Source organism: Coturnix japonica, chromosome 2 (genome assembly GCF_054131305.1).
Source record: "Coturnix japonica strain WE chromosome 2, WE-NBRP24, whole genome shotgun sequence".
Lineage (NCBI taxonomy): Eukaryota > Metazoa > Chordata > Aves > Galliformes > Phasianidae > Coturnix > Coturnix japonica.
The window spans coordinates 118,159,263-118,177,602 of record NC_140664.1 but is presented as its reverse complement, the minus strand read 5'-3'; the positions used below and the strand labels follow the sequence as shown (position 1 = coordinate 118,177,602).

The 18,340-nt window shown below is 40.5% G+C and overlaps 1 protein-coding gene across 9 annotated transcripts in view; it reads left to right on the top strand.

The window, feature by feature from the left end:
• LOC107309087 (putative acyl-CoA dehydrogenase 6) overlaps window positions 1–18,340 on the top strand; it is a 67,310-nt gene that overhangs the window by 47,108 nt on the left and 1,862 nt on the right. For 6 of the 9 annotated variants that reach the window (XM_015853554.2, XM_085538619.1, XM_085538621.1 and 3 more), the window contains 5 exons: window positions 384–490; window positions 2,647–2,814; window positions 7,519–7,692; window positions 13,219–13,380; window positions 13,519–13,669. In XM_015853554.2, the coding sequence (XP_015709040.2) occupies window positions 384–490; window positions 2,647–2,814; window positions 7,519–7,692; window positions 13,219–13,380; window positions 13,519–13,669 (762 nt within the window). The remainder of the gene's footprint in view (window positions 1–383; window positions 491–2,646; window positions 2,815–7,518; window positions 7,693–13,218; window positions 13,381–13,518; window positions 13,670–18,340) is intronic. The other 3 variants (XM_085538617.1, XM_085538622.1, XM_085538618.1) reach the window with 2 other exon arrangements.

Below are 18,340 nucleotides of genomic sequence, written 5' to 3'. Positions count from 1 at the left end.
TGGCAAAGAGCTGGTACAGAAGTCAGAAGATATGCAGAGAGAGTATCCTCCATCCTGCTTCCAGCTCAGGAGCCAACATTTCTTTATGTTTGATAGCTCTGAAAGCAGCAGTCATGAAGATAAGATTTGGAGCATTACAACCACACGCTTCTTTAGAAGTAAGATGTTTGTATGAGCCTTGTTTAAAATGGTTGTGGCTGCACTTCCAGTGAAGACTGATTCATAGCTTTGCACAAAGAACCTTCTCTCTTTGGCTTCAGAATAGATTTCACCTAGTCACGTATAAATTGATCACTGAGTAGAAGAAAATTTGTGAGCATCCGGTAAATAAAATTTACCTCCAATAGCTTTTAATACCCTATCTTTTTATTACATTGTTACAGATTTGGTTCCGATGAGTTGAAAAAACAGTTCCTCACACCAACTATATCTGGAGATATCGTGGCTTGTTTGGGAATCAGTGAAGCTGGAGCTGGATCAGATGTTGCAAGTAAGTTAACCCAGCAAACTGCCAATTTCAGACAGCCTGGTATTTTAATGGAAGGAATCTGGCTTTACTGACCCCTGCCCTTACTGTCAGTATGTGTAAGAAATGCAAAAGAAAGTCTGGAATGGTGAAGGCAAAAAAGTAATATTCTAGGAGCAGTAATACATAGAGTCATAGAACTGTAAAATGGTTTGGGGTGGAAGGGATCTTTAAGATCATCTAGTTCCAACCCCCTGCTATAGGAAGGGACAGCTCCATACCTCAAGGTCAGTGATGTAGACGTGCCAAAAATGAGTGGCTGAAGCATCCATTGAAGGAGCCTTTTCCCATACCTGTGCTTTATTGGGGAGAATAATTATAGTACAAAATGCCAAAGGATCTTGCAGCCAACTCTTAGACGGAATCCACTTGACTATAGTAAATTGCTAAGCAGGTTTTCAAATTCTGCTGTAATTTAAGTGTAAAGTCTACTTACGGGGTTGATAATCTTTCTTTTAATGAAAATTCTGCACTTCGTAAGTTGATTTTTAAACAGTCACTTTTCAAGTTCTTGAAACAAGCTGTTGGCCGACACTTGAGACTACTTGTGTGTTCCTATTAGTCAGGCATTTCTTCTTTAATCTGTAATTGGGAAGTTAGTGTCTAGTCATGCCATGTTTGCAAATACTGTTTATATTTGTGATAGCATTATAGTGCTCAGTGTTCCTCTGCAGACCTTCCAGGAGACTTCAATCCAATCTTTTAGTAGTTGTTCCATAACAAAGGGTTGTCTGATGTAAATCGCTGTGTTTTTCCATCCTTTTTACTCTACTTGTACCATGTCTCGTCACAGCTCTTTTGCATCCTTCACGTGTTGTTCAGTCTCCTTGTATGATTGTCAAGTGCCCATGTATTACTGTAATCAGTGTTCTGGGCTCCTTCACTTTCAGATTCTACAATATGTTTTTGGATAGATTTGGCATCCACACTAAGTTATCTCTTGCTCTTCAATGTTAACTTTTTTAAAGTTTATTTATCCACAACTATATCCACAAGTTCCTTATCTTACATGATTACACAAATGTCAGCCACTTTTTTCCCCCATTTTCACATTAACAAATCTTTTCAGCCATGCAGACTATAGCTCCAGGTAGTCATTAGTTTGGTTTCTAAATGAAGATCAAGTGCCTGTTATCAATTTGTTTTAAGTTTAGGACATTTGAGAAGAAGGTTCATGTGCAGATTGGGGTGGGTGTGCATTAAAGTATAACCAGCTGACTTAAATGTGGTTGCTCACTACACTTTGTGTCTGACACACTCCAAGTTTACTGCCTACCTCATTATATAGCCTCTTATGCACTTTATAGTCTCATAATACAAGCGCTATTGGGAATGTACTTGGGTTCTTTTTTACCATCAGCAACTTGCAGCTGTATATCTGTTGCAGTGCCTTCTTCGGTTGGGGTTTCAGTGGAAGAAATTCAAGTTCAGGAAAAAGAAGATAGCTCTTTGAAAATTCTGCTGGAGCTTAACCAGTAACTAATGATTCACTCCTGCTGTTGCATCTAGGGCTCCTTGCAGTGATGTGAATACTCATAAATGAAAATAACGTGTTTTTTTCTGTATTGTGGGGTAGCAGGTGTTTAGAACTCCTTGTTGTACAGACAATCTTAACATTTAAACTTCACCTTTTAAAGACTTACTGACTTTGAATTTATTACGCCATTCTGACCTAGAACACACAGGAAGTGCGTGTGTATATATATCCTTAGGCATACACAGATATTGGAGCTTATGTTTGTTTAAGTTGGGACTCTGAAATTAACAGCCTTCTCAGTGACTAATGTACACAGTGACTGAAATGTATAATAGATCATCCCAGCCTAAAATATTTCTGGCCTGAGTTTTCTGTGACTGAATTTAGTTATAGAGAGTTTTCTGCTTTCATCCCCTGGGACGAAGATTCCAACTAACAGAGGGTGAGAGAAGTGGTCTGCTTTCCTGGGACGTTTTCGAAGAGGCTCATCCAGGTGGGCCTGCTTTTTGTGGCCTAGAGGGCGATGATGTGAGGAGTGAAAATTGGTTGTCCAAGTGCAAGGGAACCACTTGGCCAGTCACCCAGGAACCAGCTTATTCTTCTTTTAACGAGAATAATTCTTCATTTTCTTTGTTTTGAATAGGCATCAAGACAACAGCTGTGAGAAAAGGTGATGAATACATCATAAATGGTGGTAAGATGTGGACTACATCTGGGTGCCAAGCGGACTGGATGTGCCTGCTGGCGAATACAAGTGAAGGGCATCCCCACCGAAATAAATCCCTCATATGTCTGCCAATGAATCTACCTGGTAATGACATGCAACTCTTTTCCTTCTGAGCTGATTTTGTTGGTGCTTTTGTGTGTGCACATTACAAGAAGGAAAGGTGTTTCAGATTAGAGACTGTACCCATTAATGCTCCCTTAAATTAAGTGTTTCATTGTTGTACTAAGTCAATTCTAAATGCATTTGTGCTCATACTTCCACAGAAGAAAGGAAGAAAATGAGCAAATGAGAAGGAAATTAAATATATTGCAGACTTCAGCTTGGGACTCCCAAACCAAATTATGTGGAAAATTCTTTTTGACCAAAATAAATTTAGAAAAGCTTTTCAGATACATTAGCAAGGGAGTATTTCATAACATTTTCTGAGAATGGATAGATTAAGTTACTGACAAGGAGAAAATTAATGCTTTAAAGAAGTCATTAAAAATAGAGACAATCTTTTTCTTTTTTTTTTTTAATAACATCCAATGTCTTTTAGTCCTGAATAAATTCCACAAAGCTTTTATCTCAGTTTTCTGTTCAGAAAAGACTTGTAGATGCAAACAGCCCTCAAAATAACGTATCATTCTCAATTTTTTACCCACTGAAATTTAATTTTGAGCATTGTTTGCACCTTTTAAATGTTTCAAATAATTTTTGTTTTTACACTTTCCTAAAGAACACAGAACAAAACTGTATTTCATCGAAGTAATTAAACAAATTCTCTCTGTTTTAAGAAGACCTGGTGATTTTTAGAAAGTTCAAATCTTTAAACTGGCATCACAGATACGATGACGGCAGCAAGAAAATATTAAAACGTATGGCGTTTTTTTTTTTTTGCATTATCAGCTTTTAACATGTAGAGAAAGCACAATGGCAGTGAAGTGAATGTCCATATATTTATTTTTGGGATCAGACTGAGAACAAAATCATAGGTCTCCAGTGTTACAAAGGAGAGTGGTGAGAGCATCTTAAGAAAATTTCTGTTACGTTAATTTGAATATGGAATAAGTCAGAGTAAGCAAACTGTTTTAGCATTGAAGCTAGCGGGTTGTGAATTTCTAAACCACTGCTCATGCAAAGCTGGCTTAGAGTGAGAACTAACAGGAGAATGACCTGAGCTGATTCACTTGTTGACTTTGGCCTTATCAATAAGTGATGAATGAATGTTGTAACTCAGAGACAGAATCTCTCTGAACTTCCAGATGACCTTACTTATCAGCCATCTGCATAAAGTCCTCATGATTTTTCATGAAAGAGTCAGTGTGCATATGTGAGACTATTTCTCAGAATTCAATACCAACATACTGTTACAGGTGGATCAAATATCCAGAAATTATCTTGGTTTTCAAGATACTTGGCTTATTCCAGAAAGACATGTGAATCATTGTAGCTTTATGGGGTTGCTGTTAGCCATATAACCTGTACACAGATTTGCTTTACCTAGGGTAAACAGATTTTGAGGAGAAAAATTGCAAGTCAGCTAAAGGTGATGTTCAGAGATGTAGACATCTTCCTTAAAATATAACTTATGCTCCTCAAAGTTTATATGCTTTTCATCTTATGTGACATGGGCATGGACCTCCAGAACGGTCACTGTACCAAGACTGGTGACCTTTTGAAATGAAATATGGAGACAGTTGATTGTGCTCAGTGGGTAGGCTACATCAGAAGTGAAATCTGGGTAGGATACAAAGAGGAAAAGTATGAACAAGGCTGCCAATTGACAGAGATGTGAGGAGGAAGCTCCATCTGCTTTGATACATCCTAAGGACGTGTGTCTGCCAAAGATCATTATCTTTAGAGGGCAGTGGACCAAGACTGTACAGGAAGTGTCTGGATGACATCAGAAAGATACACTATCGTGCATCTGTAGACATATGTATGACAACGGTCAGGAGTGACCACAGTGGAGGACAAACGTATTATATCTGACTAACTGCTGCAGTCACCAGGATGTGTGGCGGGGGAAAGACAGGGTACAAGGCACAGAGGTAACTTGTTCCATGCTGGCTGTTGGGAGGAGATAGGAGACCTGTGCTTTTCATAAAAACATAGCTGTTTCATAAATAATGTGATGTAAGTAAAAAAATCTGAAATGAGTTATCAGCTTCAACAACAACTGGTAGTTATTGGAGATACAAAATGTGATTAATTTCTACTTGTAGGTTTGTACAGTGTCTGTTTTGGTTTGGAGAAAATAATTGCTCAGATTTCACAATCATTGCTGTAAACCTCTCATAAAGAGAATTTGGGTAACTGGTGTGGATTCACAGTAGGTACTCACATTAGGCAGGTGAATACTCCTCATGCCAGCAAGTATGAACTCTTTCTCATGTGATGAAAAAAGTATAAAATGTCCATGTTAGATATATGTATAGATATAGACAAATGGCTTGCAGACCCCATCTGGGATGTAGTTGTGCACTGGTCTCTCTTCTGGGTCATCAGATAACACTTAGTAAATTGCACAGAGGATAATAAAGAGAACATCCAGGAAAGTGGAAAGGAGTGTGTTTCTCAAGTTGCAATTTAAAATGTCTCTTTCCATTTGTAACAGCACTAAATGTTGGCAGGAGAGAGTAACTACTTTCTGTCAAGATAGACTAAAAGAAATAAAAAGAGATTGTCAGAAGGCTGGAGAAGCGTGAGAAAATGAAAAATCAAAGACACTTGGGAAGAACTGTCCCAGGAAGAGAGAGAGCAATCCATCTCAGTGATACTGATACAAGAAGCACACATGGCTTTGTTAGAGTGATCTTTAGAAAGGCGAGCACTTGGCCTTCCTAGGTTGAGATATATGTGTTTTTAGATAGCCTGTAATTTAATACATACATGCTCTGGGAATTATTTGGGCAGATTGCTGCTTCTGCTGCCTGTAATTTTTATTATATAGCACTTCTGAAGAGAATGAAGATAATTAAATAAAGGAAGATTTCAGTGTCCATTTCAAAGGTAGAGAGATGATTATGTGTTGGTGTCTTCAAAGAGAACATTTAAAGTATATGCAAGCAACAGAGAGGGCACTATGTGGGTCTGATGAATGTTGGCCTCCTTCTGAAGGAGATTCATGAAATAATCTAAGAGCAAGTGAAACTGGAAAGGCACAACAAACAGAAAATGCTGCTGGGTTCGGGAAAGATGAAAACACAATCCAATTGGTAAGAAGTGTGAGTAGGAGTCACTAATACATTTAGCTCATCTAACCAAACCTGTATGATTTTCCTTCAGTAGCAGTTACCTTATGTGGGTCTGGGAAAGCCCACAGTAGGATTGTTTTAGCAATACAGAGAACTTCCAGCAGTTGCACTTTTTCCAGCAGAGTCCTTAACAAACATTCCAGTAACGAGAGCATTAAGTGCATCTTCTTAGCGGAGGGATCATATGACTGGAAGTGGACCAAAACATCTGAGACTCTCAAAGAAAGCAAGCAGTAATGTTCCAGCAGGAAAAGATGTTCCAGAAATCATTTGGGCCTGTAGATGGTTTCAGTGTGTTTGTGTAGCTCTGATTTTAATACAGAAACAAAGCACAGATGCTTCTCTGGCATGACTCGATGCAAATTACTGAGTGATCTTCAATGCAAGCGTCAAAGATTTTCTTCTTCCATTGAACACCTATCAAAGCAAATATTCCTAACGCATAATCTGATTTTAGATTGGTCAATGGAGTAGCCTCGGGTGGAAGGTGTGAAGTATACCTGGGCCTTCTTCTGAGAGCAGGCTTGGCACTTTGAAATAGTGTTGGTATTTCGCCTCTGCTTTGCTGAGAGATTAAACGTCCTATAATCTTATTCAGTGCTCCTGGACAGAGTGAATTTGAAATAAATGACTGCCAACTTCTTCTGCCTGGAAGACTAAAGGACTCCTGTCAGCAGGAGCTGAGTGTTCAGTTCTAGTTCAGAAAGAGATGTTCAATGGAAGTCATAGAATCACAGAATTTTTGGGCTTGGCTTGGAAGTGACCTCAAGGATCGTCAGCCTCCAACCCTCTTCACAAAGGATGCCCATGTGAAAACTCAAAGGAGTTAATCCTGATCTTTGTAAACCTTCTTTGACTATTTAAATGGACTAGGTAGTAATGATAGGCCATCATAACATATATAGCCTTAACAAAACTTGTAGATGATACAGAACTGTTGGATTTTTGTATTTATAAATTGGAGTCTAACCTTTTTATTACTACTAGGAACAAGTGAGATTATGGGATTATAAACTCTTCTGTAGGTACAAGAGAAGATCAAAATAGGCTTGAAAATGGAGGATAAATGTGGTGGAAAGAGAAAGAATTTCATGAGTAGAAATTCTCTAGTAACAGTTCAACACAATTCCACTGTCATTATTAAATATTTTTTTGCTGCTTCACTGTATCAGAAAATATTTCTAAATTGAATTCCAACACTTTATTGCAGTGCACAAAAAAAAATAATCAAACAAGCAAATAAAAATTGCACGGTTTGAAGATGTACATGAAGTGAGATTATTACTACTGGTGAACTATTATTATTTGGGGACATAATTGAAAGTAAGACCCTTAAGGTTGCAATTTCTGATTTTCTAGTCAAATAAAATTGAGAAAACTCTTAGAAATGGGATGTGACCTATTTTGGTTTTGCCTCCTGGAATACTATAATGTTTTCCCAAAGGTAGGTTTTGCTATATTCTTGCTGAACTTCACTTTTCATAAATACTATCCTTGTACATCTGGCTTTATCTTTCTTGTAGCCTTTCTAAGACTTTTTTTTCTTCAGGCATTCACATTACTAAGAAGATAGACAAACTGGGCATGAGGTCATCAGACACAGCTCAGATCTTTTTTGAAGACGTAAGAGTCCCCAGCAAAAACCTAATAGGTGAGGAAGGAATGGGTTTCACATATCAGATGTTGCAATTCCAAGAAGAGCGGCTGTGGGGAGTAGCCACTGGTAAGTCATCGGTTGTGCTGCAGGGGTCTGGCAGGGACACATGGGTCACCCTTACTGCATGACTAACAGCACTTTCCTTTTATTGTAAATTATGACCTCTGTTTTTGAAATGTCATAGTGTAGCTACAGACAACCTTCCCTTTCTACATGAAAGCCTGAAACAGAAAGAAAATATTTTGTGAGGCATTGGCTCACAGAGCTAGCAGAGGTTTTGCTTTTTTTCCCCTTTTCTCAGTGCATTCTGCTGATAAGAAAAAACAGCATCATGTTATGTCAGCTATAAATATAGTACAAAGGCTATCAAAATACCAACATGAACTTTACCCTAGATTGTAGAAAATAAATGTAGTGCTGTGTATAGACAATATTACACTTTTGTTTATGCACTTTTTACCTCAATATATACTGAATGTGATGGTATAAAACTAAATTCCTTTCCCCGGAGTTCCACTATCACAGAATTTCAGTTATTCTAAACTCAGGCCATACCCAAATTTACATGTTTGAGATTCAAAGATTCTGGATATTCCAGATAACCAGATCCAAACCTGGATTGCCCTTTTTCAGCCTCCCAACCTTCCCCCTTGTCCCATAGCATCTGCTCATTTAACATAAATATAGTTTCAATTTAAAAGACTGAAGATGTAAGAAGATTGTGTAAGTAACCTCTGTACTCCAGTGCATATGCTGTTAGTGCCTGTGTATGGCTGGGGAATTGGTAGCTCTGCAAAGTGATATTCTGATTCAGTGACCAAATTAAAAAAATGACTCCCTGTTATGGATTGATCCCAGACCAGATGTTTTGGGGCTCAGATGCTGAAAACATCCTTGGTTTGGGCAAAACCTCTTAGTTCAGCCTGAGCTTAATAGTAAATATGAGGGTAGTTCTAGCAAAGAAAGGGAGGTCAGGCCTGGACAGGACGGTGCTTCAGACTATGTCAAGGAGACGTGGTCCTGCACTGGCCCCACTTTTGCACACTGCTCAGGACATTTATGGGATGGGAGTGAAGCTGTGTTCAAATCCATGCAATAGGAACTCTTTATGCATAACATTAAAGGCATAAATTGGGGATTGCTGTAACAAGGACTGTGCTATAACCAAGGTGTTTTGAAAGCAGTCAGGCTCTCTACTACTTGGTTGGAAAAGGTGAATATTCCCTGGAGCCTGTGGTTGGTCTCACCTGCTGAAGACCCCAAGCACCAGGCCGTCTGAGTGTACTCAGGCATTCTTTCTCATACACAGCCTTTGTTTCAGCACTTCTTGATTTCCCGCTGAGGCAGAAATGTGACAGATCTGGTAAAGAGAGCAGTCTAAATCAGTTTTCTCTCCTTGTGAGTAGGTGGCACAACAGTAGCCTTGGTCTAGAGCTGTGCTGATGCCTCATAGGTGACTATTCTTCATTTCTGGTGGCCACCATCAAAGTACCTCAAGTATCTGACTTCATATTTCTATACTTATCACAGACATATGTTCTACAAAGTTTGGAATAAATCTGAAGGAATCAGAAGATCAGGCAAAATCAAACCCTTTGGCAGGAGGCAGTTTTTCTGCAGACGTATTCTTCTGTCTCTATAAGCATCATCAACCTAAAAAGAAATCTCTCACTATTTAATAACAGTGCTATTAAACAGCAGTTACTGTAACACCTTAGGAGAACTTAAGAACCAGACAGTTTCGCACCACTGCAATCCTGTCAAGATTTGTTTTGATTTATACAGTTCTGCACCTTGTGCTCATCACCTTTGAGGTTAGTAACTGCATTTCACCACTTCCCACTTGCATGACTGGTCAACACAGGCACTGCCTCACCAAAGGAATAAGAGTTCTCCTCAAAGCAAAAAGAACATTTCCTGAAACATTGCCTTCTGAAATGTAACCAAGATATACGTGGACTGTATGGACTTAATTATGCATTTTTATGCATAGTTTGGAGGTTGAGTTAAAACAATGAGAAGCTCTAGGCTGCAGTGATACTCCCCAGGCAGCAGAGCGGCCAGCAGTGTTAGTCATGTTCCAGGCAGAGTGACGAGCAGTGACAGCATCAAAACACAAAGTCCAGCAGGTGAGATCATTCATGTCTGAAACCACTGGCAGCTTGGTACTGTCCAGCTTTGCACAACAGCCTGGCAGCCAGCACAGTCTTTCAGGAAGTGGGACGCCATTCTCCTTTTCTCCAGAATGATGGTACAATGACTGAACAATTTGGAAAGGGAATCTTTGGTCCCTGCTGCGATCAAGAGATGGACCTCCATCCCACAGTGTCTTTGCTAGGAGAAAACGTGGCCTTACCGTGCCCTGAGTTGATTTTGCTTTTATTCACTGACAAGTTGATGTATAATGCATGAAGAGCTCTGGGAGTGAGGACAAAGCCCACCTTTTGTGTCAAATTGCAAATTTCAGGGGTAATCAGCTGTGGTAAATGAGAGAAAAAGTGTTCATCAGAACTGGCTGCCTGATGAATGTGGTTTGTTACACCACAACTTTACAGGCACTTCAAGATTCCAGTCCTACAAATAGCTTTACAACCACAAGCATTTTGCTGAAGGCTCTGATTTTCCAGATGATGTGCATGCTTTCAGTAATTTTGTAATTAGATCTGCACATATTCATTCTAGCCCTCATTTCTGGCCCTCAGATGGACATTTCTTCTCATTCTCTTTCGTGGCTGTTCCTATGACAATGAAAAGCATTGGTTGCCTTTAAGCACTTGAGGGACTGATCCTGGCATGCTTGCTTTGACTGCTCCCTAAAACTTGGCAGAGGCAGTTTGCTACAATTCTTTTCTTTCTTTCTTTCTCTCTTGTTGCTGCTTGGAGAGTTGTTTAAAACAAATTTAAAACATAAATGGAAAATGAATTACCTGCAAGGCTTTTTATTTTTATCAAGTTTTTCAAGAATGTTACTTTGCAAAACTAGGTCACAAGTGCGATTTCTTCTTCCAAGTGGCACGTTGTCAAAGGTGTTGGTAAAAGTTGCCTTTTCCTGCTTCACTGAGGAGGACGAGCTGCCACGTATCTCCCCCATGTTGTGACACTCAACAAACACCGTCACTTTGAGGACCTGTCACAACGACCACAGGAAGGGAATGTCACTATGGTGAAAAAGCAAACAGTTGTCTTGTGAATTGCTTAACTTGGAGGCAAAGAGGGAGTTCAGTGAGTGTATGAGAGAGCAGAATGGCACTTCTCTAATGAATTCTCTCTGCTCCTGTAGCCTCAGTTTTATGAGCACCGTTGAGTCACGGCCAGTAAGGAGCATGACAGATCCTTTTGCATGGGCAATCAACATTCGTAAGAGACAGATGTTCAGCTTGGATCTTGCTCTACATCTCACCAGAGAGAGATCAGCAGCTGCCTGAGAAAAATGTATTCATTTTGTTCTGCATTGGGTGAAGGCATAACAAATCAAAGTGTGTTTCTAACGAGCAGAAGTTTCAAGTAGAGTAATAGAAGTTGGATGGAAGTAGGAGGAAAACATTGGCAGTTGCAGAACTACTGTGAGTGCTTTCACAATGCTCCGCTGCCTGGTAGACCACACAGCCCTTGTGCTGTCCCGGGGTGACATTTCCTGCATGTGCTGTCAGCCCAAACCCTTGGAACCAAGTTTGCCCGAGGATGTGAAGAATATTGTATGACAAGAGAGAAAACAAATGCATGCAAACAGATGAAAGTTCACAGAGAAAATGAATACTGCTGTTGACAGTGGCATTTCTCCCTACTTACCACATGACTGGCAAAGTATTGTGAGCTGTTATGTTGTACAGAGTTGCTGGCAGTCCTGATTATCCATTACATGCTGCATTGCTTTAGTGTTTGCTTCACGGTTGAGCTTTGCCATTTTAGAGCTATGCTTATAGCTCTAAATACCTGTCCTAAGAAAATCTCCTCTCTTTAATTTGTTTGCAAATGGCAGTTTGGTTTACCTCCCATCAGCTCAAGTAAGAACCAGCTCTGGAGGAGCTGGTAAATGATGGTGGTGGTGAGAGGCAGGTGGTGGGAGCCCATGTCGGCATGTAAGAACAGTGTAGGGATGTATATGAAAATGTGTGAGAGCAGTATAGGGATAAAATTTTAAATAGAAGTGTTCTTGAAATTCATGCAAAATGAAGTACTGGAGCACACCAGGCTCCTGTGAGGAAGTTGCATGTAGGTACCTGCAGGAGCCACGGTAGGTGGAGAAAGGGATTTTGTAGTACACCAAGGCTTGGTTAAATTCTGTATTGCAGATTCGAAGTTTTATGTTTCAGGTTCTAAATGAGGGTGAATGTGTAGATAAGTGTATTTTCAAAAGAGAAAATGCAACACTTCTCATAACAATATATTGATGAGCTCATTCCATCCTTACTCTCCCTACTGCTTGCCGCAGTTACATGGGCCCACATTTCCCAAACCAAATTCCCCACAAATTCAGCACCTGTTGTTATCCTAACTAAGCTGCAAAAGACTGAGCCTATCCCTTCTCTAACTGCTGGTTTGCCTTTTCCCTTTTCTTGTTTAAAACAGGGTTGCACTAAGGTAGCTTAAAAAAAATTGCAGCAAATTAATTATCTTACCTCAAAGTAGAGTCTCCCATTTCTGACCTGTCTTCAAGCGGTGTCCTCTCTTGATTCTGTTTCCATTAGAAGCGCAGCTCAGGATTCACTCCAAGTCGCTATGAAGATTCATACTTTCCCATTCCATTCTTTGTTGAGATTAGATCACAGAATGCAATCGTATTCTGTTCATGTTTCATGAACTCTGAATACGTTTCTACGTACTCCCTGAAAGCCTTCTTGGATTTCCATTTCTAGCACTGCTCGGTGTGCACACTGTCTGCCTTCAGATTTTATTCTGTGATTGCGTCTGCCCTTCGGGATACAGGTAGCATGGAAAGCAGGAGTTGCCACAAGACTGCGATAAGAGTCTCAGATGATGTGTGATTAGGATTACATATGTGTTATCACTCGCTGTGTTCTCTGTGAGACCTCCACCTGGAGTACTGAACTGCCTCCAGTTCTGGGGTTTCCAACATAAGAAGGATATGGAGGTGTTGGAGCAGGTCCAGTGAAGAAACACAAAGATGAACAGAAGGCTGGAGCACCTCCCCTGTAAGGAAAAGCTGGGAGCGCTGGGGCTGTTCAGCCTAAGAGAACGCTCCAGGGGAACCTTATAGCAGCTTTCCAGTACCTGAACGAGGCCTACAGGAAAGCTAGAGAGGAGCTTTTTTATGAGGGTGTGTAGCAACAGGATGAGGGGAGATGGCTTTAAACTGGAAAAGTGTAATTTAGACTGGATATTAGGAAGAAACTCTTTACTGTGAGGGTGGTGAGACACAGCAACAGGTAGCCCAGCAAGGTCGTGGATGCCCCCTTCCTGGAGGCATTCAAGGCCAAGCTGGATGGGGCTTTGATCAACCTGGTGAAGAGGGAGGTGTCCCTACCTATAGCAATGGGGTTGGAAGCAGGTGATCTTAAAGATCCCTTCCAGCCCAAACCATTCTGTGATCTGAAGAAAGCAATGTCTTTTCCTGTGTTTTGATTCTTAAAGTCTTGACACCACTGGAAACTATAATACAAGAAACCATTGACTACACTCGCCAGAGGAAAGTGTTTGACCAGTCCGTGCTGCAGAACCAGGTCGTACATTTCCGCCTGGCAGAGCTGGCAACCGAAGTGGAGCTGCTTCGCTCGCTGCTGTATCGCACCGTTGGTGAGTTCCCATGACTGCCTCCTCAGATGTGCTTTTTGCAATGCAAAGAACAGTGTAAGGCTGAAGGAATATGGGGAGATGGTTGCCAGACTGTGATCAATGGCTGTGTGCATGTAACTGTTCTTTTTTCCTTTTTAGCCCTCTACGTGGAAGGCAATGATGTGACCAAATTTGCTTCCATGGCTAAGCTAAAGGCAGGTCGCCTGGCCCGTGAAGTGACTGACAGCTGTCTCCAGTTTTGGGGAGGAATGGGATTCACCAGTGAGGTTCTGGTGAGCAGATTTTACAGGTGGGTAAGTGAATGGTGAAACCAGGACATTTCTTTACTCAAATCTGCCCTCTTAAATATTCTGCTAAAAGATCACTCAATCAAAGGGCCAGCAGCCCCTGGCTTACATGATTAGTATTGCTCTGCAGAAGAGCATGTCACTGATTTATATTAGGGCTCAGACTGCAATCATTGACCACACCATACAAGTACTGAGTGTTCTTTTGCCAAATGTTGGCCATACTACAACAGTGTGGTTTGAGCTAACCAGAGGTTAGCTTGAGTTTCAGGTAAAGGAAATAAAGTCCATGTTTTCCCTAGTGGTTCTCTGGCACCTGCTAGGCAATTGGAGAAGGAATAAAAGGCAAAGCCTATGAATGAGATTTTTTTTTTTTCCTTTGCTCTTTTCTTGTAATCTTGATTACAGGAACAGAACTAAAATAAAGCGGCGGTATTTTTCCTAACTGTGAGGAACCACTGAAAATCAGCTTCGTTTTTTCTCCATGTGTTTTAAAGTGGAGTTTAGCATTGGGCTCCTGCAGTAAGCTTCACTGCAGGAAGAGATGCCATTGGCCCTGCCTACAGGCCTTCCAGTAGTCATTCCTGATAGCAGTCTCCATGTAATTAGTCATACCAGGTACCATGTGAGACATCTGAGAGTTGTGACTGTTTCCAGCAAGTCATTAGATCATTAAAATGGCCTTTTTGCAAACTAAATAAGGCCCATGCCAGGCCTTTGAAATTTTGCAGTGTATCTACTTCTGTTGGAAAATTCCCTCAAAGCAAACTATTTTCCTGGCAGCTGTTAACAAAATTCTGTCCCAATCCGATATTGTGCTGGGGGACCAAGATGGAACTTAGTTTTTCTTCCAAAAGTAGATTTCAGTTCAGCCCTTGTAATACAATACCTAATTAACTGTTGGCAAAGCAGTGGTTCTGTTAGTTCAGAGTTTGGTAAATGCTGTATCTGTGTAAAGTGAGAAAAGGTCATATTAAATAAACCTGTAAAAAGCTTATTTCTTTATAACAGATTATATATATATAATATATATATATATATATAATGATTATTATTATTTTGGAGTAATGAGGGCTATTTGAAAGAAGTAGAAACAGCATGTCAAAGGGTGATGTAAACTTATCAGTGATTTCATGTCAAGAATCTCCTGTTGAAACCAGTACAGAAGAGAGAAGAGACACGCCTTCTGCTGTTCAGCTCCTGTCCTTGGCTGAGGAGATAGGGGTGGGAGAGCGCTACACCAAACACCCAAGTCATGCTTTGATGCCTAACATATAACATAGGTCTAACCATGTAGGTAATGCAGGCACTTTCTCTTCCAGCAAATGAAGCAGCTAAGTTCTCTGCTCTTGAGTGTGTCTTTCTGCAGTGACTACCCTTCCATCAATGGCAGAGTAGTAGAACACAGGGATCCTCAGAAGTTATTCTTTCTGCCTTTAAGAGCATTTGATGAACATGGAATTGCCTCTGTGGTAAAACAGAGACTTTTTCAACTTGTGGATTCCTGAGAGGTACAGTCTGCTGTATGGTGGTGTTTTTAAGCCACTTGTCAGTAGGAGGCTTTTTCTTATTTACCATTGTCATCACCTCTTTATTAGTAGCGAATGGTCCTCAGTGAAGCAGATGCTGAAAGCTACTGTGGTAGGCGCTTTGCATAAAAATACTTGTCTCGAAGCACTTGCCACCAATGTAGTCATGTCCAGACACTAAGTCATGTACATTTGGATAGCTTTAAATTGTCTTTAGATTTCCTACCCCAGGCAGGGTTTTTCCATGTGAATTCCGGAGTGATTTCTAAGCACCTCAGTACAGTCACATTTTCCTTGAGGAGAAATCCAGAGTATTTCCCATTAGTATCAGCTGTGTCTGTTGGCTAAAGAAATGTATCCTTCTAAAAAAAAAAACCACCTACTTATTTATAAGGCCAAAAGTAGCGTGATACTTACACCCTAATTTTTTCTGTGAATCAGTAAAATTCCCTCATTGAGTAACCGTAAGCACCAGGGAGAAGTGGAGTATTACCTAAATAAACAATCACAGGTTCAAGTTAGAATCCTGTTAATCTGTAACAATAAGCAAAGCAGCAACTTTCCTAAAGCCGTTGTGCTTTTTGTACAGCATTCTGAGTAACCATTCACGTCACTGTGATATTTGTAATGTAGCACGCAGGGCTTACAATAACTGCACAGCATGACAGCCTGTCATAACGTACACGGATTTTTGCAGCACAATACTAACCAAAGTTCTAAGGAAATGTTAGTCTCTAATACGTCAGGCTGTTAATCCTCAAATAGCACACAGCATAATGCATGGTTAGTGCTTTAAGTCTTTGAATTTTGGTCATTGGTGTTACTGGGGAAATAATAAACAGACCCAGCACAACAGCCTGCCAAAAGGCTTTATTCAGAGCTGTCAGTTTTAGTCCTTAATAGTTTGCAGATCAAGTGTCTTTTCTGAAGTACAGTATTCTCTAAAAGGCATAGCTGAAGGTACCTGTTTAACCATATAGGTGCCCATACTAGGCTGATTTACTGTACTTAAATGTTTCATTTTCAGTTTTAGGGATTCTGAGAAGGAGAATGAGTTAAAGAGTTTAATAGAAACACGTAAATAAAAAAATAGTGGAGTTTCTAGGATTCAGTTTACTAGTACGATTCTGAAGAAGAGAGACAGACTGGAGTTGTGTTTCTCTGCTTTTCTCTCTCTGACATCAGATGCCATAAAGATACCATGACTTAGGAAAAATCAGTTATTGAACAAAGCTCCTGTCCATATGAAAGCCCCAGGCTGAGACAGACCAGAGGGAGGGAAAATTTCAGATGCAATCTATGGCAATTTTTCAGATTTCATAACTTCTTGTAAAAAAAAATAATCAGCTAGTGAATAGTTCAGTAGTAACTGAATCAGATAATCATATAATGGTCTGGGTTGAAAAGGACCACAATGAACATCCAGTTTCAACCCACCCTGCTGTGTGCAGGGTCACCAACCACCAGACCAGGCTGCCCAGAGCCACATCCAGCCTGGCCTTGAATGCCTCCAGGGATGGGGCATCCACAACCTCCTTGGGCAACCTGTTCCAGTGCATCACCACCCAGTGTAACTGCATACACTTCTGTAGAGATAGGAAGAACTTGTTGACTGGAGCTCTTAAAAAAGTGATTTGTGGTTTTTGGTTTGTTTTTTTTCCCCCCAACCTTAATGATTCTGTGATAATTTTAAAGTATTAAACAATGTCTGTAGCGGCTGTCAGTTCTAACAGGTTTTACTCTTGTGGGGATGTGATGGGAATAATACTGATTTTTTTCCTTGGTGCACTGTGAAAGATTCGAGAAAGCAATACTAAAAACTCTTGATGGACAGTTCACGTGGAATAGATAAAGTGCATACAGATGCAGAAGAAAACATTTCTTTCTCCGTCTGCCTCCTCGGTGTTGCAGGTCTTATTTGTAATCAAGGATGGTTAAAAATCTAATTGTAGAGTATCTCTGAAGAAGGAATGAATGCAAGGTGTGGCACAAGTGCTTTCCTAGCTAAGGAAGGGAGCAGCATCCCTGAGGGAATCACAGCTGTGAAGTCGGGCTGAGAGGGAAAACAGAGCTGGAGTAACCCAAACCCCTGCTCTCAAGAGTGCTCGCTTTTTCATGTCAAAATGGCACTCAGCTGGAAAAGGGAAAGAAAAAGACTTGTTCTGTTTTCTCAGAGCTTCAAGTTATGTCAAGACATCTACACTGAAGACCCTGCAGGTCTGCTCTGGAGTTTTGAACAATAAGAACTTTTTAGATCCTACTGTTACATGGCTTTCAAGAGGAAAATGTAATTCAGAGTGGCCCCCTCAGTAGGCAGAGCCTCTTGGCTGCAGGCAGTAAATGGTAGCAGGCTGCACAACTACAACACATTCTACTGTTTTATTGGCTTGGTGCTCAAAATAGATTTAGTTTGTGGTGGTAGCTGCAGCCTTAGTGCCTGTGAATACAACGGTTCTCTCTTCCTCAGGTGAATTGCTTTGGCCTCCTGATCCTTCCATTTTGCAAGGAAAACAGCACTCGACAGCATCTCTCAAAATTACACCTCTTGTACTTGCTGAGTGCATTTGGGGTTGGTTTCTTTCCATCCTTGATAAGTGATGCCACTGCTTATCAGTGCTCATTTCCCCAGAGTTCCAGGTAGTTGAGGGGCTGCAGTTCTGCAGTGGAGGCAACAGCATGGCAGTGTGGGAATCAGAAAGCAAGGTGTTGCTGTTTCACAACAAAAGCATTCCAGGGGAAGCCTGCCTAACACCATAACATTCTCATATTTATATACATTAAAATATTTACATGCTGTGTTAATATATTACTGATATTAACAATCAAACTATTTACTTATAATAGCTTGTATGCAAATTTACTATATGATCTTCCTCAGCATCCTCACGGTGTTCCCGGTAGGACAGTTAGTCCCGTGGTTTTGTTTTCTTATACTGAAAGCAAGTCTTACTCTTAGGAGGGCTGGTGGATTAACAGCATCTGAATCCTTTGTCATCTCAGTCCTTTTAAACTAGGTAAAATTTTCTGTCCCATCTTGCAGGAAAGAGATCAGCATTAGTTGCTCGCCTGATGTTTCTGGAGGAAATACTCCTCAAAATAGAGACAAAAATGTAATCACCAGCAATTCTGAAAGACAGTCTGACA